We start from the raw sequence: 25,677 nt of genomic DNA on the forward strand, positions 1-25,677 counted from the left end.
AGAGTTATGTATGGAGAAGTATAATAATTCATATTTTTGTCATTTTAATCGACATGAATGAAGATTATTTGAGTGATTACTTATCTCTCATTGAAATGATTAATAACAATACATTTTTTTGTCCCATATCAGTGAAAAATGGAAGTATTAGTCATGGCATGGACTGAGATTTGAATCCCAGAGCTTTGTTTAATTATGATTCACTTGAATGATGAGACTTAGAGTGTTTTAAAATAGTTCTCAAAGGTGTGTAAGGTCTACCATTTCGCATCTGACTACCACGTTGAACTACGACCTATACCAGCCCTCTCACTCTTAGAGGACACCTGTGCTCAGCAATAGATGGACGATGACTGCGACTTAGCCATTTACTTAGTTTCCACTTTTTCCGTGCTAAAAAAGTGACCCTGAATACTTAATAGATGTTTTTTCCGATCTGATGTTTAACGAAGTTGTGACCTTCGAAGAAGCTCTTCGAAACTGTGAAATGGTACGAAATAATTAAGTTAAACTGTTCAACTGTGAGCATCTGAAGAATCGAGTTTGGGAAGTAATTACAGCCTGCAAACATTTCAAGTTTCGAGTAAAGTGGCTTGTCATAAATTAATTTAGTCTGTCAGCCCCTGACGGAGTTGTAGGATCTCAACAAAATACTTCTTGATTTAATTTGACGGTAATTTGGTAAAGTTTCATCATCATCATCATCATCAACAACCCATTACTGTCCCACTGCTGGGCACGGGTCGCCTCTCAGAATGAGAAGGATTAGGCCATAGTCCACCGCGCTGGCCAAGTGCGTATTGGTAGACTTCACATACCTTTGAGATTTTTTTTTTTTTATAAATCTCTCAGGTATGTAGGTTTCCTCACGATGTTTTCCTTCACCGTTTAGCAAGTGATAATTAGTTTCTAATACGCACATAACTTTGAAAAATCAGAGGTGCGTGCGTGGGATTTGAACCTCGGACCCCTCGATCGAGAGGCGAAGTGGTAAAGTTTACATTAACATAATTTGAATTGCTTTAGAACTCGTCGTAAAAACTTTAAACATATTATATAGGTACCACAGTGGACGTCACTTTAAATTACTAGGTCGATTACCTAATATGGTTCTCTCAATGTTTTATGTGTAATGAAATCAGTAGACGCAATTTAAGTGGGAAACAATCGCTCGGCTTAGGAGTATTTCTCTTTTAGTTCTATTTGGCGGCAAGGCGATGCGCGACAGATTGACTTTCGAAGTTAGTTACTGGCAAACGCTATTTTACACCCGCTTTACTATACTAAGTAACTAAAGATGGCGGGCGGCAGTTGCCACTTATTCTCAAGTGGATTGCATGATCCGTTACTTCTATATAATTAAAATACTTGTGCACTTTCCTTTAACGGCTAACTACTCAGTAGAATAGCAATAAAGGAGCTAATTAGATGCCACTTTAATTATTTTAGCCTTGTTAAAGTAGTTTTACGTACATGGAATAATTAATTTAATATCTAAAACCATTGTACAAACTGTATAGTAATTTAGTTGAGACGCTTTGTTCAAATTTAGAATGGTCCCATCTCTAATTCTGGACTCCTACAGATTATACGTAATTTGGGTAAATTACTTCAACAGACGCTTAATTGAGCTCCAGAATATTCGCGCTAAGTCAAGGATAAGACAGAATTGTTAATTATAGCTAATTGCTATAGTAACAATTCTTGTGGGCTGTTTGTGAAGTGTAAGCGGAGATTTTATGAAATAGGCTGTTGATTTAGTATTGTAGTCGGAATTGTCTTTTGATAGACTACGAATAAATTGTTCTTTGAATATGAACCGTATTATTTTTTACGTAAGTCTCTGTTACCTTGTTCAGCCCGTTGCCAACCACTGCTGGATGTAGGCCTTCTCTTTATACTCTGTTCTCATCCAGCCAATTCCCACCACTCGTATGATGTCGTTGGTTCATATAGAGAGTTGTCTACCCTTGTCTTTTCTGTGGCCTGTTCGTGGTCACCTCTTCACTCTAAAATTACAATATGTACATATATAGTTACCAATGCAAACAATCGGCCTTAGTGGCGCACCTTGGGAGAGGCCTATGTGGACTAATAGGGACTGAAGCTATCTTCTCTTCTACTACTTCTCTCTAGAAGATATATAATTAATTACATAGTAACTCTTAATATGATATTACACATACGTATTGTCCTCCTTTTGCTACTGTTATTAAGATAAACAATCATTTATGTTAATAATATTCTAAACGTGTTTACAAAAGCAGTCTTCAATTCGAAGAAAAAATTACGACTTGTGCTTGATTAACTTCCAATTTTATCTAACACAAAAACAATTTAATTGTATAATAAAGTACCGTTTCTCAGCAATTAATTAACGCCGCTTTTTATAAGCGAGTCCTTTATGTAAGAGGGAGAATATTGAGTTTATTTTCGTTTTTCTGAGAAACTCCGGTGAGAATATTTTAAAAGGGTCCCGATAAAGTGAAGGTCAACAAGTGTCCTGTATTGATCGAACCGTGGTCGGCTGGGACATCTTGACATTTCAGATTTCAAAGAAATATAATCTGTATAAAATTAAATGTACTTGGCAATCAATGGATAATATTTTGTCAGTAACCTTATGTTTTATCATATCGTTCATATTCGGATTCTAGTGAACAAAAATACTCCCTTTTTATTGAACTACTAGCTGACTCGGCAAACTTTGTACCGCCTCAGAATCTATTTATAAAATTATTTCATATAAAATATAGCCTATGTTACTCGTGGATAATGTAGCTTTCGAATGGTGAAATTGTCAAAATCGGTCCAGCTTTTGAGCCTATTCATTACAACCAAACAAACAAACAAAGTTTTCCTCTTTATAATATTAGTATAGATGAAGAATAATAAACAACAAAGATATTTTTCTTTGTAGAAAAGACTTCATCTATAAAAGTGGTGATCAACATAATACTAATATTTATATTTTAGTATTTGAGTTCCTAAGTTGTTTTATTTATTTCAAATTGAGCACTTTTCACAAAAATGTACATCCTATGTAAAAAACCATATACCAAATTTCAACATCGTGTACCTATAAAATCATTAGCAAAATGTGTAAAATGTAACAAGTTCAGTGATCACGGAAATTGTTCAGTACACAACACTGAGCCTTTGATGTCGACGGAGCGTAGCCGACATACGTACTGTCAAACCGTCATGCACAGTACACATGGCTGGTCTTATTAACCGGCCCATTAATTCCCAGTGGGTGTTGTGCTTTGCGAAATTTATTACGAACTCTTTATTTATATTAATATTATATATGTATATAAGTAAAGCAGTGATAGCCTAGTGGTTGAGAAAGTCGCACTTCTCGATCGAGGGGTCCCAGGTTTAAATCTCAGTTACCTCTGATTTTCCAAGAGTTATGTGCGTATTAGAAATTAATTATCACTTGCTAACGGGTAAAAGAAAACATCGTGTAGAAAACTTGCATACCTGAGGTATTTATAAAAATAATTATAATAATCTCAAAGTTATATGAAATCTACCAATACGCACCAGGCCAGCGCGGTGGACTATGGCCTAATCATTCTCATTCTGAGAGGAGACCCGTGCCGAGCAGTGAGACGGTAATGGGTTGATGATGATATAAGTAAAATTAAATTGTATGTGCGAACGCGTTTAAAAGTATCAGCGGGATTTGAAAAGTCGAAGTTGATATTTGATGTTCAATTTTAAAAGCTGGTAGTTTATAAAAATCAGCAATTTGGAAAGGTCCAGTTTGACCTCTCTGAACTATAGTGTCTCATAAAAAGCGAGTTCTAGTAAAATGAATATATGCTCACAGACAGCAGAAACGTACGAGCACTAAAATTTATATAAAAGAGATTTATATAATGTTTATGAGCACTATAAAGGAATTTTGAAAATGTATTCCCTAAGATAGTTAAAGGGGATGCAAGCACGTAGTAGTGTTAGCTGGTCTATTTAAATTACGTGGTACTCGACGCGCTGAACCGTATAAAAGGTCTCTGCAGGATAATAAAAACTTTTACCTCAAAGGAAATTTCTGTTAAGTGTGCTTAGAGCTATTCAACATCTGAGTGGTAGGTGAAAGCTCTTTGAAATAGCACTCCAGTTTGTGAAATTAAGCTTCGTGACATTTTCAGCTTATAGTTCCATCCAATGCTGTCATACATATTAAGCTATTTTCATTATAAAGAAGTAGTAAGCGAACGTGCAGTCCATTTGATAGAAGCCTTTCAGAATACAGCAGCACTTAACATCACTATTGAATGGTAGAAATAAGTTTAGCAATGGTGCTTCCCGAGTCTTACTATGATGGGTTCTACTACCTAAACCTAACAACCTAACATAAAAACCTAAACAACAAAACATAAAAACGAAAACATAAAACGCTTTCTACACTTACAGCCCCACATCCCCTGTGTTGTGGGTGGTCCATGGATACACAGATAGACAAATACACAAACACCCAGACCCAGAAACAGAAATCTAAATTCATCATTTAGATGTCTAGCCGGGGATCGAACCCGGGATCCTCAGCGCGTCAGACCGATATGGTGATCGCTCCGCCACGCGGGTCGTCAAAGATCGACAAAGATGAATGAAAAAGAAAAGAATCACTTAGAACTTTGAATGAAATGCCTTAAGCTACTTACAATTTCATTTCAAGGTGACTTTATGCTTGATAAAATAATATAAAATACGTTAAAATAAAATATAACACAGTGTGTTGTGTCGTCAGTGCGTATTTATTGTGAACTTGGCGGACGCGCTGCCGTGTATATAAATACACCTCATTTTCAACCGACTTTGAAAAGTCCCAAGAAAAACTCCCAATTCGACTGTATTTTTGTGATTTAATTTAAATGGAAATGAGCTGAAAACATGACAAAGGAACCGATGTACCTGTAAATGTATATACAGTGGCTGTTTCTTGAATGTATATTCCAATACAATACATTTTCAGGATTACCGCAATATTTAAACACAAAATTGGGACAGGATGAGCGACGTAACGGCTTTAATCTCTTGGTTACGCGCGATAAAGCCTTCAGACTCCAGTTGGCTTTAAATATTCAAGAGCTGCTTCAACTGAATTCGCTGTGGTATTTACTGACTCTACATTGCTTTGTTCTCGTTATTGTTGCAGAAGCTATGCTTAATTAAACTTATTAATATATCATTGCTTCGTTAATGTCGTCAATAAAGACGGGATAACAAAGAAGGCTTTAAAAATATGCGATTTTATATTACCAAACAAATATAATAATATGGTGTGTGTATATGGCAAGAAAAAACACATTTTGATTATCATAATAGAACAACTCATAAAAGTTATACGATAGAGCAGGATTTTGCGTTTATTATTTTGTTTTTGAAGCATACTCACCCGATGGTCTTTGTTTTAAGTCGAATATACAAATAACAATAAATAATCAACATTTTATGTTTATCGTACATCTTTGTAGAAAGAAGCTACAGTCTAAGCACAAAAGCTTTCAGTTACTTAATTATGAGCACGACGACTAAATTATCACCCCACAAATGGTAACAAAACTTTCAAAACGCGACACCTCCCAAAAATCTCAAAACGTGACAAATGAGTCATTTACTTAAGTACTTAATGAGCATCCTTGGGTCGCCGATCCGCGTATTTCCTGCTCTATCCTCCATCCATCCATCTGGACAAGGTTACGACGAATCGTCCCAAACCCATTTCGGTTTTCATGTTCTTTCTACGAATTCTCGGATGATTCGAACTTAAGGTCATTCTGTAAAATACTTATTTGTAAGTATTCGTTTGAAGTGACGTTCGTAAAATAACATGTAGGTAACAAATTAGTTTTATTGTTTATTTCTGCTTACATAATGTACATCGTTAAAACAAAATATAATCTAGTAAAAAAGTTTCAGCGATTAGCACAATAATCTGAGTTTTAAATCATTGTTCAAACAAATTCTCGCCCCACAAATGATCTCACAACGTGACAAATGAGTAATTTAGTTGAGTAACGAGCATCCTTGGAACCGCCGGTCCGCCTGCATCCCGTTCCGTCCTTACGGACAAGGTCAGGATGGATCGATAATGTTTCTTCGCGATTTTTGTTTTCCTGTTTTCTGTAAACGATGTCTCGGACGTATTGCGTCGTTTATAAAGTAAAATATATAACTATTTTACTATAAATGTCTATTTAAGAACGTTACGTCTTTAATTGTAACTATAATCTTAAACATTGTACATAGTAGAGCAATAGTTTCAAAGAATATTTTTGTTTGCAGTAACATGTTATACGAGTAAAATAATTTAAATTATGACAAATCATATTACTTGTATTTTCTCAAACGTATTGTATATCTTTCATGAAGTACTTTATTTTGTTAAATAAAAAGTACCTATAGCTAAGAAATATTATATGAAAAATCTTAGGGCTTAACATTATTAAATCTTACAAAATTTAATATCAATTTTAAATCGCAATAGAAATGTCCCACGGACCGATATCAATAAATCTTCAGATTACATTTATTTCCATCTCGCTCCATCCTTCATCCCTCATCCCTTCAAGGTTACGCAGCCAATCCATAATGTCCAATTTCGACTTCGTACATGACCGAGCTCTCCAAGATTAATGATTCGTGATTAGTTTTAGTACCTGAGTAATAAATCACTGGTTGATTACACGTTTCCAATTCCACTATTTCGTAAAATTAGATCTGATAGTGTTTGATTACAGTTAATGATAACTTCGCTAAATTATTAGGAAATCATTTTTCTATTTCTGCCTCATAACAGCCGTGTTTAGCGCTGCTTTGTTCTGGTTTGAAGGATGTGGTAAGGGAGACATACTTTTCCGAGGCGTTCAAGCTTAGTCCTCAGGGGTGGCGGCGCACCTGTGCCCGACCTCAGGTAGGAATATCAAATCATATCTGGGGTAGATTACAGATGTCCATGGGCGACAGTAGCCTTTTACCATGAGGTGGACACGCTCGTCTGCTTAATAATACCTGACTCAAATACTACACGAGTAATAATGGACTAAACACATTTTTATTTGGCATATAAAGTATCATTTACCGTTTCATTGGAATTATCGATATTGGATCAAGATGGGTGACTCAGTCATGTGGCTTCCAAGTCTCGTGATTGAGTTATCCGTTTAAATGCGAACAACTTATGCGAACATCATAGGATTAAGTGGATCCGTCTTAACCTACGCCACTCGTGAAAGACCGAGTTTTTTCTAAAATAATCGTCATTAATAGTAGTTAAATTGTCTCTCCGATTTCGAAAAATCATGTATTTAGATAGTATTGTTTTGTTATTTACAACTAAAATTACTCTGCATCATTGGTTCGGATGGAGAAATTTTGCATAATGGAGTTTATGTTGGTAAAGGGATCCATCTTATTTCAGTTAGAAATATTCTATACTAGATGACCCGGTGAACTTCGTACCACCTAATTATGAGTGACTATCTGTACCTCGTGGTTTCACTCGTGTAATTTATGTATTATGTCCATAAACTACTGGTAAATATTAGGAAATGGCCACAGGAGAACAGGAAAATAAAAAATACAATTAAATAAAATTCACTCTACCTCTCTGCACTCTGTTATTTTTTTACCGACTTCAAAAAGGAGGTGGTTATCAATATGGCCGGTATCTTTTTTTTATGTATGTACACGAATTACTCCGCCGTTAGTGAACCGATTTTAATATTTTTTTTTATTGTGTTATTTTTTATTGTAGGTTCTAATGAAATTACAAAGTCAGTTCATCATTGACTATTTAAGGGTCTGATAATGTGGCTCGGAGACAAAATATGTAACTCCTCAACCGATGGGGATATTTGAGTTGTGTTTGAAGATATTTGGTGTAAGTTCTAACGAAATTGCAAAGTCAGTTCATCATTGACTATTTAAGGGTCTGATAATGTGGCTCGGAGACAAAATATGTAACTCCTCAACCGATGGGAATAATTGAGTCGTGTTTGAAGATATTTGGTGTAGGAGGTTCTAATGAAATTGCAAATCATTGACTATTTAGTTAGGTTAGGTTGGAACACATAAGACAATATAAAACTAAGCGGGCAGGGCGCGCCAGCGCCCTGCGAGCGGGCGGTTCCAATCAATGTAAATTCAGACCGTACCTTAATTCATGATCACGTTTATACAATTTTATATTGTATTAATATAAATGTTATTATGTCATCACTAAAAAGGGTAAAAAAATTTTAACAAAAAATACAACCGACTTCTATGTCACTACATAGTAAAAAATAATTCAAATAAATGTTGGTTTAGTACATATTTCTGAAGTAGGCGCTCAATATATTTCGTTCGAATTACTTTTTACTTTGTAGTGACATAGAAGTCGGTTGTATTTTTTGTTATTTTTTTTACAAACACGCGAAAAGAAGTACCTATAACTTCAATAACGGTTTTTTTTAAAGAAAGTTTATTTACTTATAGTACTCTAATCGGGTTGTTGAATAGCTAAAAATGCTGAAACAGTTGTGTAAATAGAAAGGCGATTTATAACAGTCTTAAGGGTTGATCTAAAAAAACAAACAGTGACTCAGATGCTTCATACATAATGATACTTCATACACTTATGATAATTTTCTTAGTGCTCCAAATTAACGGATATTAAATTAAAGTTCCATACCCGATTAAACGACCCTAAAGGTTGATTTTCCAAAAACGGTGAAAAATGTGTTCTATTATTTTGAATCAAAAAGCTAAATTCCAATTTGCATAGACTTTGCTTCAAAATCTGCCGATTTCTAAACGAAGTGTCTTCTAAAGCCAAATGCAACTTTTTACAGTTTTTGCTTCCAAATTAACGGATTTTAATATAAAATTCCAACCCCTACTTAACCAACTTAAGGGTTGATTTTGCAAATATCGTAAAATAGATATTTAATTACTTTCTATCGAAATCCTATCAAATACCAATTTTCATATAGATTTGCATCAAAACTGGGGGACTTTAATACAAACTTTCAACTCTTATTTATTCACGGAAACGCGGTCGAACAGGATAAAAAGTATCCTATGTCCGTCTCCTGGTTCTAAGCTACCTCTCCACCAATTTTCAGTCAAATTGGTTCAGCCGTTGTTGAGTTATAAAATGCTTCACGAAAACGCGGTCGAACGGGATAAAAAGTATCCTATGTCCGTTTCCTGGTTCTAATCTACCTCTTTACCAATTTTCAGCTAAATCGGTTCAACCGTTCTTGAGTTATAAAATGACTTCAAGGAAACGCGGTCGAACGGGATAAAAAGTATCCTATGTCCTTTTCCTGCTTCTAAGCTACCTCTCGATTAATTTTCAGACAAATTGGTTCAGCCGTTCTTGAGTTATAAAATGACTTCACGGAAACGCGGTCGAACGGCATAAAAAGTATCCTATGTCCGTTTCCTGGTTCTAATCTACCTCTTTACCAATTTTCAGCTAAATCGGTTCAACCGTTCTTGAGTTATAAAATGACTTCAAGGAAACGCGGTCGAACGGGATAAAAAGTATCCTATGTCCGTCTCCTGGTTCTAAGCTACCTCTCCACCAATTTTCAGCCAAATCGGTTCAGCCGTTCTTGAGTTATAAGTGGAGTAACTAACACGACTTTCTTTTATATATATAGATTTACTTTAGCTTTTTTTAGCTAACGGTTACAGACATACAATACTAAGGAATAGATTTATACAGATACTTATAATTGCGTAGAATCGTAATAACACTATAATTAGTATTTTATTTATAAAAAATAATACCCAATCAAATCCAATCAATCAAATTTTGCAATCAAAATCAGACGGAAACTAACTTAACATTGAAACATTTACTACCCATTACAAATACCTTTGGGCTACCTTCAGTACCTTCAAGATCTTTAAAACTACTACATTACTACTGTTTCAAACTACTACAAAGATCTTTGGGCTACCTTCACTACTTAACTTCCGATTCAAAAGTAATTAAATTTCACTAGAAAGTTATTTATATCCGGATACAGGTTGTATTTCAGCAGCAACGTCGCGTTTCATCTCTTTTCATCCGGAGCAGACAGCGGGTCTCGTATCGATCGTCCCGCGACCTTCAACGCCTGTGTACGCCGTTCGCCAAGTTAGGGACTATTGAACGCATAGCTATAAACAATATTACTATACTTGTCGATATTTTTTACTGAATCTCCTCGCAAATTTCGAGGATTTATCAAAAGAAAAGGCTTTAAAGCCATAGCCAGTTATCAAGTTAGTCGTGTATACTTGAATAATGGCGCATGCTGTGACTAAGAGACTCAAGCCATCTAAAATGTACTTAAACAACAAGTATTAAATGATAACTTGCGCTGTCGCACTTACACGCACCAAAATTTGTGACAGTTTTCCTTAATCCTTCTAGTTTTAGACTTCTAGAGTTATGTGGTGTCGAACGTAGCTCGAAATAGTTCATGTGAAGTTGTGAACTTACATACTACTCGTAACAGTCCGTCACCCTGACTCAGTCCGTCAACTTGGCTGCCACACTGCCATGCGTCCTCACATTCGTCTAATGTCTTATTTTGTCGTACGTCGAGGTAATTCACTTTACATAATAAGATTTACGTGTAGATGGGAATAACACGGACAAAATTAGAGCAAGCGGTCTCGTACGCGCAGAGCAGACAATGGAACTTTTTCTGAAAAACGTAGTGATATGGGAAAATTCCGAGCTTGGATTTTTGCAAGCACTTTTGTAAAGTGCCGGAGCTCGCAACAAAATTACTGTCATTTCGTTACGTAAAATGTTTTGCAAAAAAATTCTTCGTAAACACAGTCGTGTTCCTTAATAAATAAAGGTATTGTGCTTACTCGTGTGACCTTCAATATTAGATTCTTTCTTCCTGAGAATTTGGGAGGAAACGACTAAGATATTAAATCTAGGGCATAGGCAGAAACGCTTTCCTACAACGTTATTTTGTTTATCGTCACACAAAGAGGGTTAGCAAACTAAAGTGGTCGTCGCATACACTGTAGTATTAAATATTACTACATTACGATACTTTCAAGTGTGAAATATACATTATTGAATCCTATCATTAATCATTCACCCAAACGCGTATATACTGCAAAAAAGGCAATTTTGAGCACCCAAAATTGGTCCGACAAAAAAGTAGCTACCCTTGGAGGCTTTGAAGGTTTTACAAGGGATCTGAGTGAAACAGTGATTAAGCATTACTATTCTAGAACCCAACGTATACACGCAAAAACCTAATCCATTTTGTTTTGCTTACATTATCTTAAGTACTTCAACACGAAACGAAAACAGACGGGTGAACCGAAATTCGTGATAACTTTTGATTAGATTTGTGATCTCTGAACCTATTTTATATGCAAGAGATTTATAGTTTCTTACTGAGCGCAGCCGACCGAGAAGTAAATCGTAGGATAGACCCTGAATGTATTAAGAATTGATTTATTTCGTGACTTGTAATCGAAAATGGTGTATTTTCTTTACAAGGAATAGGAAGCTTAGGTATTGTTCTCTGTATAGAAAATTTACAATTTACATGAACATACACCAGAGGTATAATATTCGGTTTTTCACATTGGGTTCAAAATGATGTACCCTTGATTTATCAATGTTTTATGCGTGTTATAAATTATATTTATCGTATGATTTAATGGTGAAACATTCCCTGGAAACGTATATTGATTCCAAGAAAATTCTCCAAGAAAAGCTCATGTTAAGCCGCAATAAATGCAATATGCTAAGGTACAAAAAATATGTTACTTAGAATTACAACACACCTAACATAAGACGTCATCAGTAGTGCATAAATATTTATTACCACATATCATCATACAAGTAATTAAGTACATGATAGGTACATATTTTTTGGAGTGCACAGCGGTTTCTTTAAATCATGTTTTATAAATTACACGTTTTTGTTTTAATGGTAGTTAACTTAAAATTCACCTCTAACAATGAAATGTTAACAATGCAGCAAAACAATTGTTATTTTTTATGTAAAACAATACCTGAAAAGCCTAGATAAAAAACTGTAGTCAAAATAAAACTGTTCACTTAATTTTTCCTTAACTGAACCGAAATGAAAATAATAAAAGAATTCTACAAGATCAAATTTCTGCTTTATTGAGGGAAATTTAATCAAAGCTACATTTGGTGTTTCCACTTTATATTATTAGAGCTTTAGACAAAAAAAGAAAGAGACCGTTTCGCAGAAGATTGCAAAATCCAAACGCACAATTATTCTTGTGTGGATTGTTGTGAAGGCCACGGCAGATTGCGTGAATATTGAAACTGTAAATCGAATCTTGCGATTCAAATGACGCCGAATTACATATTACCACTTAAAATAAAAATAACCACTTCAATACGACAAATAGTATTATAATAGACAAAAGAAAATGGGGCAGTGTAGAAAATAGCGTCAACTAGAAAGATTTCTTCAGTAGGTACTTAATAAGCATACTTATTTTATTTATTTAAATTGTTTTGTAACAGATGCTACGTCTGTCCTTTTAGTCTAAGCATAGGGCTATAAAAGTCAAGTTTTTTCGTTCTGATTGCGGCAGACCTCAGGCCCTTCGGGAATAACTTGACCTATTTAGCTTGACGGCAACAAGTTTTGCTCATTTCTCTTTCCCTTGGTACACGAAGTAAAGTGTCTGTATTTTCAGATTTAATTTGGCTGAAATAGGCTTTAACAAAAGGTAACAGCAATTACGTGAGAGCAAATTTAGTTAAACTGCACAAATTTAATAAAACTTTAAATTACATTTTTAACTGAGAGCAAATTTAGTTAAACTGCACAAATTTAATAAAACTTTAAATTACATTTTTAACTTTAAACTTTAATTTGAAAATTTACGATGAGGAAATATTTTTGTATCAACAACGAATTACAACGATATGAACGATGAAGTTACAACGATAAGTTGCTTCGTTTAATCAATCACGCCACTTGCCTAATGGAACCACTATAATTCATTTTTGGGACTACATGAGATCAATCAATCTTATGGAGTGGCAAGAAGAAGAATTTAATAACATTTTCTTTAGGGTCATTGTCATGAGGGCCAAGGACACTCCTGGAAGTAGAACATTTTTTATAGTAAACGAGCATACAATCCACTTCATGGCTACTGCCTTCCATGGATATTTGTAATCAAAGCCCGATAAGATTATATTCGTACCTGACATTAGACACTACCTGTTATTGGGCTGAAATAGGTGGGGTGATGGGGCTAGCGGAGTCGAATCACCAGGATGTACCTTCGCAATTTAGCGTTATAATTCAACTTCATATCCCCAGAACCTCGCTCCCAGTGGCCCAGTTCAGCCGCGGCGACTTCTCCCTCTGGTCGGTGCTGAAGAACTGCGTGGGCAAGGAGTTGTCGAAGATCACCATGCCGGTGGTGTTCAACGAACCGCTGTCCTTCCTGCAGCGGATGCTGGAGTACCTGGAGTACGCGCACCTGCTGCGGATGGCCTCCGAGCAGACAGACCCTGTAGCGCGAATGGAGTATATTGCTGGTGACTATGAAGATATAAACTTTATGCTCAGTTGAAATTGTATGCTTTTGTGTGTTGTAAATATTTTGCTCTACTTTTCTGATAGATTGAAGATTTGAAGTAGCATTTAAGCATTGAATACACTTGAAGTTAATTAATGATCATTGGCACTATGTAACAATCTAAATAGGATAGGAGTCCTACCTGAGGTCGCCAACAGATGCATGGCTCTTGTGTAATAGAGTGAGAATGTAGGTGGCTCTATCTCTCCTTAAATCCACCCTTCAATCCAGAACACATCATACTTAGTTTCTCGTCGCGTAGTTCTTACGAAACTTACGACAAACCCTTTTTATCCTAATTTAAATATGGTCCATCGTTATTATATTATTAAAGACTATAGTTCCTGGAAAATAAATCCTAACTTGCATACTTAGTAAACATCTGTCAAAAAATAATAATTTAAATATTTTTTCTACAGGTTGAAGTGTAGTATAGGTAGCAAGATTAGCCAGCTGGCAATAAATAACGAGCTCGGTTCTAAAAACTTGTAATTAACAAGAGAGAACATAAAGTGTTGATTAATTCAGTCCAACCTGAAGTCGGGTACAGACACGTTGTCCCTTAGACTAAGCTGGAATGCCACATAGACCTTACTGCCCGTTGCTACGCCATTGAAGCCAGATTCAAATAACAACACTTTCAACACTCTTGAAATATGGCGGTTGTACCTTCAAGGTCCTACCATCTTTAAAAAATATAGGATTATAAAAATCTTTTATTTTTAACTTTTACTTGATCAATATTTTAAAGATATTTCTTACAGCGTTCGCCGTCAGCGCTCTCGCGTCGAATTGGGAGCGTCTCGGCAAGCCCTTCAACCCTTTGCTCGGGGAGACCTACGAGCTGGAACGCCCCGAGTTCCGAGCTGTTTGCGAACAGGTATTTTTTTTCTTTGACATTATTTTTTTATATTTTTTACTCTGACTTTTGGCATTTATTTTTTATATTTTATTAGCAATACCTGCGGCTTCGCCCGCTTTTTGTTAAATCATAATAAAATATAGCCTATAGCACTCCTGAATAGAGTGACTTTCTGATTGTGAAAAAATTTCACGATCGGCTCAGTATTTCCGAAGATTAGATCTTACAAACAAACAAACAAACAATGAAAGTTACAAACTTTGCCTCTTTATAATATTATAGGACACTGTTAGTACTTTGTAAGTCTCTTCAAATCTAAAGTCATTGTTATTTTTATTTCATGATTATATTGTTGATCAGAATTCTTTGTGTTGCAAGCGCTATGAAGGCACACAAAACAAAAACATGTTCAATATTCAGAACAGATATTAATATTCATAGTCAGTACAGTGATCAAATTGATCGTAAAAGTTTTGCTTTTATTGCTTCTCTTGTTATCTACTACATTGTAAGTAGAGACAAATATTTATATAACATGGTTCGAAGAACTCACTATTGAAATAGTTCGCTACTTAGCTATTGACTCGTCTCTACAACTTTATTGTACGACCTTATTATGCTCAAGTATTTTTCTACAATTCTCTTATTTACAATTTTGTCTACATTTCAGTTTTATTGTTGTCTGTTTATCTTATAAAAGTAAATACTTATCTATGTCTTTTAACCATTTTATTGTTTGCTTTATTTTATATTTATATTATGTTATTATATTCAATTTACACTCCAATTCAATGAGCTGTAAATATATATATATATATATATATATATTTTATAAATTAGGTACATTTGTAAAGTCACACGGCTTTTAATTCAGAACGAAAGTGAGAAGAAAGAGTTTTAAGAAAGTGAAAACATATTTGAATCAATTGGTCACATAACAATATTGTATGTTATTAAGATTTACCTGACCTTAATAAATTAGAGCTAAGTTAGTGCTAGATAGTGCTAGATTTTTAAGAGTGTGAAAACAGTGGAAAGCTCTCTTCGCTGGATATTAAGCGTGACAGTGGTACCCTGGCGTACTATGGAAAGAACCTTATTACCTCTTTAATGAAAATGTTGAACTTTACTTAGTCTTAAAGTTCGTATCCCTAAAGATATTCAAATGACGTAGATGTTAAAACTTGTAACCACGGCCAACTCTACTCCGTCTAAAGTTATTTACTTGCCCTGAATTTCAAAATTCAGGTTATTTACCAAAGCTTTTGCAAGACTTCAAAGTGTCCTGTTTTAGTGTGGTAAGTGGCATTGCGTAACTATATTTTATAAGGCTTTTTAGAAAAGTTTAAATTACTTTTGTAAAATTTCTGCTGTTTGTGGCTCGTATGCTAATGAAATTATTGGCTCAGCTATGAATACGTAGCACGAGAATGTATAAAGTAAAATGCCCATTTTTACTATGTAACATCGATTTTTCCCTCATTATTGAGATAGAATTGGAGCTCTTTCATAGCATTTACGTATAAGGTCAAGTCTTTAAATTCTTGAAAGGTTCATCTCATGATCGAAAACCTTACGTCCTTCGAAGCATCCTTTGTATGCCCTGTCGCTTGCTTCCATGTTATAGATCAAAAAAGATGTATCCGTGTCTTCTTTCTACGATATTGTTATTGAATAAAAGAATTAACAAAACTTTTTCCTTCTATGATGGTGATATAACTATTATTATACTAACATTATGAAATTGGCCCCCAGGTGTCGCACCACCCCCCGGTATCCGCGTTCCACGCCGACAGCCCCCACTTCGTGTTCCATGGGTCCGTGCACCCCAAGCTGAAGTTCTGCGGCAAGAGCGTCGAGATACAACCCAAGGGACATGTCACTGTTGAGTTGCCACGGTAAGTATTAGGCAGTACTAAACATCAATAATCGATAATCAGTATTATTCTTATGATTTCCAAAATTAATCGTAAAATCAGAAATATCTATGAAGTGGACAGTAGGCGTAATTGTGGACAAGGGTCTTCTTCTGAAATGAAAAGGCTTAATCGTTCACAATGGTACCTCAATACATATTGAAACCAATACTTAAGTTATCTTACGAGATTTCAAAAGCGAGTTTTATTTTTTACAGACAACTTTGCGCCTACAATTTAAAACCGTAGAGATCCGGTGAAGAAGAATAAAGTTAATGGTATTAGACAATCACGTCAAAAATTGTAAAAATATCACTATTAATATACTTAGTCCTTATTATTTCTTACGAGGTTTATCAAAAGGACATAAACATCTAAAGTATGTATATCCATCAACTTCGAGACGTGTACCCCATAAAAGAGTTCTCAATATGAATCGCAATTATACATCTAAATTAAGAATCATACCATCCTCCTACCCTCCTACCCATAGGACCATAACCATCACAAAACTATTCCAGCTGGGGCGAAGCATACACCTGGACGAACGTAAACTGCTGCGTGCATAACGTGATCGTGGGCAAATTGTGGATCGAGCAGTACGGCGCGATGGAGGTGGTCTGCCACGGCGGCGCCGGCCTCCGCGCCAACCTCGCCTTCAAGCCCGCCGGCTTCAACAACCGCGACCTGCATCGGGTGGACGGCTTTATTACTGATGCTAAGTTAGTAACATTCATATCTTGTGGAATTTTGAATCGTCGTTGTATGGAATAGAAGCAGCAGGTAGGCTATCGCTTCAGTTCAGGTTGAGTTCAACTGGTTCAGGTTCGGTTCAGGTATCCATCAGTAGTTGTTGGAATCTGCAGGACAACGACATAGGGTTTTACTACCGTTTTGACGTATGTCAAGGGATTTTTCTAGACTTGTAGTAGAAGACATTTATAAAATAGGTAGTTCTAGATAGTGGTATCCAGGTATTCCATGAACATTTAGATAAAAACACAAATTATAATACTGTCAATTAAACAATTTAGCGACATGCATCGCCATGATCGGATAAGGTAATTTATGGGCACAGATTCTTGCAACGTCTAGATATATAGGTTACTATGAGTTCAAGTATTGTGGAAGTATTTATTGTCTAGAAAAAAACTACCTATTTACATTTCATCATACAAAAAACTTATAAAACAATAATCCTGGTTAAACTAAAATAAGCTGATGAAATCGTATAACATTTTCAATCTTGCAGCAAAAAGCGTCTCCGCTACCTGTACGGCAAGTGGACAGAGTACATCAAGTGCTGCAGTGCTGCGGTGTACGAGCAGTGGGCGAAGGAGCGCGGGGACGAGGCGGGCGGCCAGACACCCTCGCACACGCCCAAGAAGGTGCTCGCCAAGCTCAATAGCTTCAAGGTTGGAGCGCTGCGCTCCATGTCCATACAGGATGTAAGTTGTGTTGATTGTAGTTACATTAGATGGGAACGTTGATAAAGTAGTCAAATAGACTCCTCTGTAATTATTTTTCAAATAATGGAACTTGCTGCAAGGGAAGAAGGAAGGGTACCAAGAAAAAATTACTTACTTAAATTATTTAAAAAAATGAAGAAATCAGGCCACCAGAACAAGATGAAATATTTTTAGACGAATTGTAAATTTCATCAAATGATTGTGTTGTAAAAAATTAAACATATTTTCAGAATGAAGAAGCAGAAAATTCGGAAGAGGTTCCCAAGCCTGACGAGTCTTACAATATCGATATACCGGGATCTGTTACTCTTTGGGAGGCCCGGCCAAGACCCAGCAATAGTGCACAGGTAAGATCAATAGATCCTATACAAAAACATATTTTAATATACTTTTTATCTGACTGAAGAAGCTAATATTCTAGATAGTTAATTGTATCAGGCGTTACTTTGCGGAAATCTATGCTATTAAGTTAAGTTAAAAACATACTGCATGGTTTAAAATATATACCATCATACATATTCGTAGCGGATTGTTGCGAAGTAGTTTTAATCCTAACTTAATGGCTAATATTCTATTCTTCACTATTCAATTTCATTCTTTACCGTTCAATATTGATGACGTGATAAACCACTACAACAGAGATCAGTGGAAAACTTCTCTTTTAGATTAAGTTAGTGAAGGCAAAGTTAGGAAAAAAAGATCTCATCTCATGTTGGGCCAAATTTATCTTCTTCTCTGAATATCTATATCTTTTACTATTCACACTATTGTTGTTCTACCGGTCTCAGTACTACCAATTCACCGAATTCGCGATGTCCCTAAACGAGTTGGAGCGGGACATGAAGAGTCAGCTGTGTCCCACGGACAGCCGCTTGCGGCCGGACGTGCGGCTGCTGGAGCAGGGGGACATCGACGCCGCGGCCACGGAGAAGACCCGGCTGGAGGAGAAGCAGCGCGCCGCAAGGAAGATGCTGAAGAAGAGCGCTGACCCTTGGCAGCCGAGGTAAGCGTTTTTTAGGTTAGGTTAGGTTAGTTATTGGTCACGATTCTGCTTGAGTAAAGAAAGTTTCGATCCGGTGCAAGTTATGAATGGTTATAGTTTTAAGTTGTGTGTACACAGTAAGTATATGATTTTGTTGTTTTCTTAATTCACATAGTATAGTGGTACCTGATGGTAAGTGTCAAGTACTACTGATGTATATCTGTAATAATGTTATACCTGGAGTACTTATCTCAGTTCTCAAGTCGGTAACAGATACGCCGCTATCACTGAGGATTTGTTTAATCATGTATTTCTACTTTACACATGCTTTAACAGTCTTTACTCTCACTTACAGTATGGCACAGTCTCACTATGACAGAACGGAACACTGTGCTACACTGTTCATAATAGAAAACATAAACAGGATATAGTAACTATTGTGGCATGTGGAGTAACTCACTTTAAGAACATATTTCTTGCGATGGCAATCTGGTTGTTTTGTGAGTAAATAGCTCATCATTTTACACTCATGAAGATTCCTACTAAAAGTTGAAACATAGTAGCACAATGGTTATGGTTTAACAAAAAATTATATCGCCCCTATTAAGACAGTAATTTTTGGAATTAAATCCATTAACAAAACTATTATCAAAATTAATATTTTGTATGTTTCCAGGTGGTTCAGCCAAGGTACGAATCCATACACCAAGCAAGAGGATTGGTTGTACAATGGTGGTTATTGGGATCGTAATTACCAGCATCTCAAGGACGTCGACATTTTCTAGTAAAAAGATAGTAAAAAAAGATAACGGATTACGCAATATATGTAGACAAGTTGGAAATATATGTGTTTATGTGAATGAGAAACTTTTTTAATGGTTCTTGAAGTGGATAAGAGAGAAAATATTATCTATTGAACATTACTGGAGTTCAGGCAACATCTACAAAATGTTTTGAATTTTTGTTTAGACGCTAAGAGATTATGCACTTCGTATTTGCTTATAATTTCTAGAATTCCTGACTTACGTTCTGCATTACTTGTTGTTGTTATAACTTTTTTTTTTTTTTTTTCTTTTCGAGGGGGAAACCTTCAAAAGGTACCCGGTGCCGTGGAAGCGACACGGGGTTATGTGGGACTTTTACCGCACTAAAACCCCCCGGTGGCCGTCCTCGGCGCTGCGTAGAGGACTCCGGGATCTCTAAAGGAACGCGACCGGAGTCCTCTCAGCGCACTGCCCCGTCGGGCTCCGCCCAGGTGACTTTGTGTCACCACACCGTCTGGTGTATACGACGGAATGCGACCACACATACCGTCGTCCTTCCCGGGGTATTGTTGTTATAACTTGGGGGATGCTTAACTCTCGCATATTTTATTATGAACTACTTATTTTAAATTACCACCACATGATAATAAGGTTTTATGATTATATGGTGTTATTTTAAGTGAGACCGTTTTTTTTTAAATTCTATAATTTCAACACTAAATCAATAGATATTACCATACACACAAATATTTCCAATGAGATATTTATCAAGCACAATCTTACTAAATATTAAGGAATTATTCTTTAAAATATACTATGATTTTCTTAAAATAATATTACGATACTGTGTCTAAGAAATAAGCAATTTATATACTTGCTACATTATTAAAAATGTATTTCTCTATCAGAACCGTTAAGGATTATGTAGACAGTATGTGTGTGTGTATAGAAAATATTTATGAATAAAGTTTTGCCACTGTATATAATATGTAGTTCTTTATGTACTTATTAAATTAGCTTAAACTGGCTTACGCGGCGCCATATTGAATTTAAGATATACAAGCTATTACCTCTGATCAAAATAGTAATTAAATTAAATTATGTAATTGAATTATTTGAATGCATTGACTTGATATTAAACAAAATATTTGTGTCGTAGGCATAGATACATGGTGATTATAATAATTTTTATTTTTAATATATAAATTATTATTAGCAAAATGATTATTGTATTTTGTAAAATGGCAAGTGTTGTTAAAAATAAAAATTAAAGTAAGATAACAAGTTAAGAATGACATTTATCACCAATGATAAATGTTAATGTTAACTTTAAATATTTAGATATAAGTGTAAAAAAAGAACAGACACTTTTGATGATATGACAAAAGTAACATGTATGTATAGCATTCAAATGACATTATTAATTATGATTATTTTAGATAAACTTAATAAATTTGCCAAGATATTTATTTTAATTTTAGCGGTAATTCTGAACACATGGCATAAATGTATTTTTATATTATAGAAGTAGAATGCAAGCATGCATGCATGCATGCGGTCATGCCACAGATGCGTTGCTACCCCTGAGGGCTAAGTTGGAACGACTCTGATAAGTAAGTCACCCTCACCACACTCTTCAAACCAGAAAACAGCAGCGTTCGATGTTACTATTATAAGGCAGATAAATGTGTGGAGGTGGTAACCCTAGAGTCAAACCACAAAAGTCTCTACTATCTTTGCCAGGTAGAGGAAGTCCCAAAAGTGTAGCTTTGAACATAGGTTAAATAAAATTTCTACAAACTAGTTTGTTGTTAAGTTATGTATCTGTCAATAAGTATATTTATTATGTTATATATATATATGTCTGGTTTTTGTTCATTTTAGCACAAAAAAGTTTATAAGTACTTATTTATAATGTTATATATACGTCTGCTTTTGTTAATTCTTGCACAAAAAAGTTTTCTTAATTTAACACCTAAGTCAGCCGACATGTTTAAACATTTTAAGCAATATAACTAATATTCAACCGGATTCGTAGGTTAAGTCAGCAGACATGTTTGATCATTTTTTAACAATATAACTAATATTCAACCGATTTCGTAGGTTTTAATGCAACACAAAAAAGATATATGTTTAAAATCAGCACTATTATTACTTTTTAATGAATATGAAATTTTAATATAATATTTGTAGCATTATTGTTATATTATATCTAGCATCTGATTTGTAATAGGTAAGTGTAACATAGTGCATAAGATATGTAAATAAAATAATTTGGAGGCCCGTGTCACACTTGCAAAGGTAGCTTGTAAATAGGTATAGGTATTTCATAATACCTGGGTAGGATCTAGCAGTAATGTGAGTATTGCTAGAATAATGTTCTGTAGTTATAGTAAAACTGTAGTTGTTAGTGAACAATAATACATTTCCATGTGTAACTATATATGACAAGTTAAACTTGTATTTGGGATTGTAAGCGCCTTTTATTAATAATCTATTTCATCTGTCAAAAAAATTGAACATTGAAATTTAACAATATCAGAAGGAATAAATTGACAAATTTCGATCTTTAATTGGGCAAACATTGGATAGAATTATTATTAATAATAGGCGTCGGTTGCAATCGGTCTACAAAGCTAAACAACGTCGAACACAGTCGGCTTTTGGATGGGTGACCGCTGGTTGTTGTTGTTGTTCGTATGAGCTATGTAAAATAAACCGAAATTGTGGGGTATAAACTTTAATAATAATATTAAATAATAGCCACAACCGGACACGCACGAATTTTAGATTACGGTCCTATGCGTATTAGAAAAACTTAAATATTATTGTATTAATTATCATATATTTATTAAGTATTAAGTGTTATTATTTTTATTATAATTCCAAATCAAAAGCTGTACCTATCGATAAATAATATCTAATCATTCAGGGACAGCTATTTACTTTTTGCCGTCGACTGCACTCGTAGTAGTGAGATGAATTTTATTGGATGTTTAAGAAGTAAGAACTCTTATCAGATTCACACGAGGTAATGAAGGTAAAAGAATCGGTAAAAAAAGTCGAAAGGGAAAAAATGGATTAAATATTAATTCTAATAATATTTTTAGAGTTATATTCATCAATCTGCTATCCAATCCTTATAGTTGGTATATTTTATGGCCAGAATAAATTCGGAAGGTTAAAGGATCATCCAGATACCCATTTCAGTGTTCAGCTAACACAACACTAAGTGTTTGGTATGGCCAATTATTATTCATTTGATGTCAATGCTATAATCGCTTTAATTTTTATAGATTGGTCAATACTTAACTGAAAAAATGTAACTATAATTTGGAGATCTGTACGTTTGTACGCTGATTTGTTTAAAAATAATGCAGCATCTGGACGATTGCCAAACTGTCACAAATTTAAACCTGTGGATAAAGAGTTTGACCTGGTTTGTAGAAGTTTGGAGTTTGCGGCAAGCGCCAAGATTGCGAGAGGGGGAAAAGAGTTGTAAGAGGGTTATCTAAGGAGACTAGTGATCTCAAATTTGAAGTAAGAGTATGCCTGAAATGCAAATTAAGAAAACACAATATAATAAAATTATTATTGAAATGAAATGCGTTAGGGATAGATATTTGATGAGGTAAATAGTGTGAGAAGGTAACCTACAATCAATTTAAAATTTAATAATGGCAACCGATGAAGCTATCATGTATTAAAAAAACTCAAATAGTACACAACGAACTGTGAAAATAAAATGTGATTTTCCCTTCATCAAAAAAAAATAATAATTATCTTCAATTGATATTAAAAATTTATCGGGGTGAGTGAGGAGAGCCTATAACTGCTTCCTGTCGGTCGTGTGTTAAAACATTTTGTCTTCCTAAGTGTTGCTAGTAATGACTAACCTGGAATGAGATATATTCCAAGTTTGTCATTCACTCTTTATTTACTGAAATTTTTAATTACAATGTAGTTTAATGTCTAAAATTCTGCACTTATTTTACTATTTAAGTACACCGCTGAGTCTAAGCGATACTTTTCCAACAAATTTATTCCCATATTCGCAGCTAACTTAAAATAATATTTATTAAGGTTAATAATTATTTATATAGAATTAAAATTGTACAAATAGCATTGACCCGAAAGTACCTAACTGCTTAAGTTATGTGTAAACTTAGAGAAATATAAACGAGAATAATCTCGATTACTTATTGATAAATAATTAATATAGTTCTCATAAAAAGGTTATAAAGCTGTCTTGTGAATAAAAGTAGTGATATTTTTGCATTTATCGCATTTTGGACTCAATCGAGTCGTCGATGTTAGAAGTCATTGTGAAAATAGCCTTAAGTGAAAATTGTATTGCAATACTTTAGACAAAGTATGTAATATTATAAAATAAATAAAAATGTTTAAATATAAATGTATTCAATGTCTATAGGACTTGTAAAATTTTAGGCTACAAGCATTTAGCTGCCAATTATATCATTTCAAGGTGTGTAATCAGAATAAATTAATAGTATGTAAAATAGACCGGTTTTTTATTTCTTTGCGTTGACCTAATGTTCCTCAAAAAAGGAAACATAGCTAATACGTTTTTATTACCAGTTTAACGTTGATTTATTATAAAATGATAGGACTTAGTACCGACATACGAACATTTAAAATCTATTTAATGTTGTAACATGTCCAAGTTGGAATCGAAAGATTGCATTTGCTATAGATTTTTTGTAGAGTTTTCAATATTTTCACAAATTTGTATGGGTAATAATTATCGCTTCTTAGAATTTCAAAGACATATCTTAAATATGTAGGTAGTAACTATAAGTATAACTATTTTGAAGGTGGTAAAACCCTTTGTGGTTCGACTCCAGCGGCACCACCGCCACACATATTTCTGCCTAATAACAGCAGTGTTAGGCGCTGCTGTGTTCCGTTTTGAAGGGTGTGGTAAGGGAGACATAATTTTCCGAGGCGTTTCAGCTTAGTTGATTATAGATGTCCATGGGCGGGAGTAGCCACTTACCATCAGGTGGACTGCATGCTCGTCTGCTACTCCTATATTATAAAAATAAAAACATTGATTTTTGAGGTAAAATAAAAGGCTTGCATTTTAATATTAAAATATTTTAATCGTTTTCTCACTAAAAGATATTATGATTCTCTGTCCCATAAGTCACTTCACATTTTTAATATAATTAAAAATATCACACAAACAATAATTTCATACAATTATATCAGACATATTCAGTGATGTAAATATATTTGTTTTGATGAAGTTGGATGGAAGAGCCCAGATTATAGCTAAATGAAACTAAATTATTAACTACTTTATTACAAAACAGTGACACCTTATATAGGATAGGTAAGGTTAGGTTCTTTATGATGGTAATCATGCCTGTCATCGTCTGTTGACCAGAAATCAAATCGTGTTAATAATTAGAAATGTTATAATGCTGAGTTCTTCTATCCACCCTCTACATAATTATATAATATATTGTCAATAATGGCACATCCGGTGTTCTGTATAATAATAAACATAACTTAGTTCAATAAATATTGGAATTTAAAACGCCGCATTTCTACAGTCCTCTTGTTTATTTTACAATTTTGATGAAAACCCTTATTGGACTAAGTTATATTTATGTTTTTACTTAATATACATATGTTGTCTAAAACATTCTTACTGTATTTTACGGGCAAGATAAAATAGGTAAGCAAATTTAGAAGAAAGCAAGCATACCGTATGATCCTAAATTATTTGTGCAAAAACTGAAGGTACATAAATTTAAAAAGTATAATCGGTTACACCGTATTTACTTTCTAACTTTATTACTATAAGTTTTATAATTTACTTTGAAGTAGTGTGGAATGCGGTCTGCCTCAGATGTGAAAAGAGATCTGTACCCTTACCATGAGTGTCTATGTTTTGACAAATATGACTGTTTTGGTATTTGTTTACGTATTTCGCCATACAATTTCCTAGCGCCTAGCGGATTGTATCAGAACTATAGTGTCAGTAACGTAACATTAAATGTCTAAATTGACAAACTGGCGCTTTATGTTTTGTCTCTCTTTTTTGCGAACATGT

At 34.6% G+C, this 25,677-nt stretch overlaps 1 protein-coding gene across 1 annotated transcript in view; it reads left to right on the forward strand.

Moving 5' to 3' along the window:
• The window catches only part of LOC140749936 (oxysterol-binding protein-related protein 1-like), a 53,418-nt gene extending 33,538 nt beyond the window's left edge, over nucleotides 1-19,880 (forward strand). Inside the window, exons 14-21 of the mRNA XM_073083198.1 lie at nucleotides 13,341-13,561; nucleotides 14,367-14,482; nucleotides 16,220-16,362; nucleotides 16,902-17,102; nucleotides 17,633-17,828; nucleotides 18,080-18,196; nucleotides 18,638-18,852; nucleotides 19,508-19,880. Coding sequence (XP_072939299.1) covers nucleotides 13,341-13,561; nucleotides 14,367-14,482; nucleotides 16,220-16,362; nucleotides 16,902-17,102; nucleotides 17,633-17,828; nucleotides 18,080-18,196; nucleotides 18,638-18,852; nucleotides 19,508-19,616 — 1,318 coding nt within the window. The 3' untranslated portion in view covers nucleotides 19,617-19,880. The remainder of the gene's footprint in view (nucleotides 1-13,340; nucleotides 13,562-14,366; nucleotides 14,483-16,219; nucleotides 16,363-16,901; nucleotides 17,103-17,632; nucleotides 17,829-18,079; nucleotides 18,197-18,637; nucleotides 18,853-19,507) is intronic.
• The last annotated feature ends 5,797 nt before the right edge of the window (nucleotides 19,881-25,677 follow it).

Source organism: Epargyreus clarus, unplaced genomic scaffold (genome assembly GCF_041222505.1).
Source record: "Epargyreus clarus isolate Ecla_fem2 unplaced genomic scaffold, WU_Ecla_fem_2.2 ptg000003l, whole genome shotgun sequence".
Classification (NCBI taxonomy): domain Eukaryota; kingdom Metazoa; phylum Arthropoda; class Insecta; order Lepidoptera; family Hesperiidae; genus Epargyreus; species Epargyreus clarus.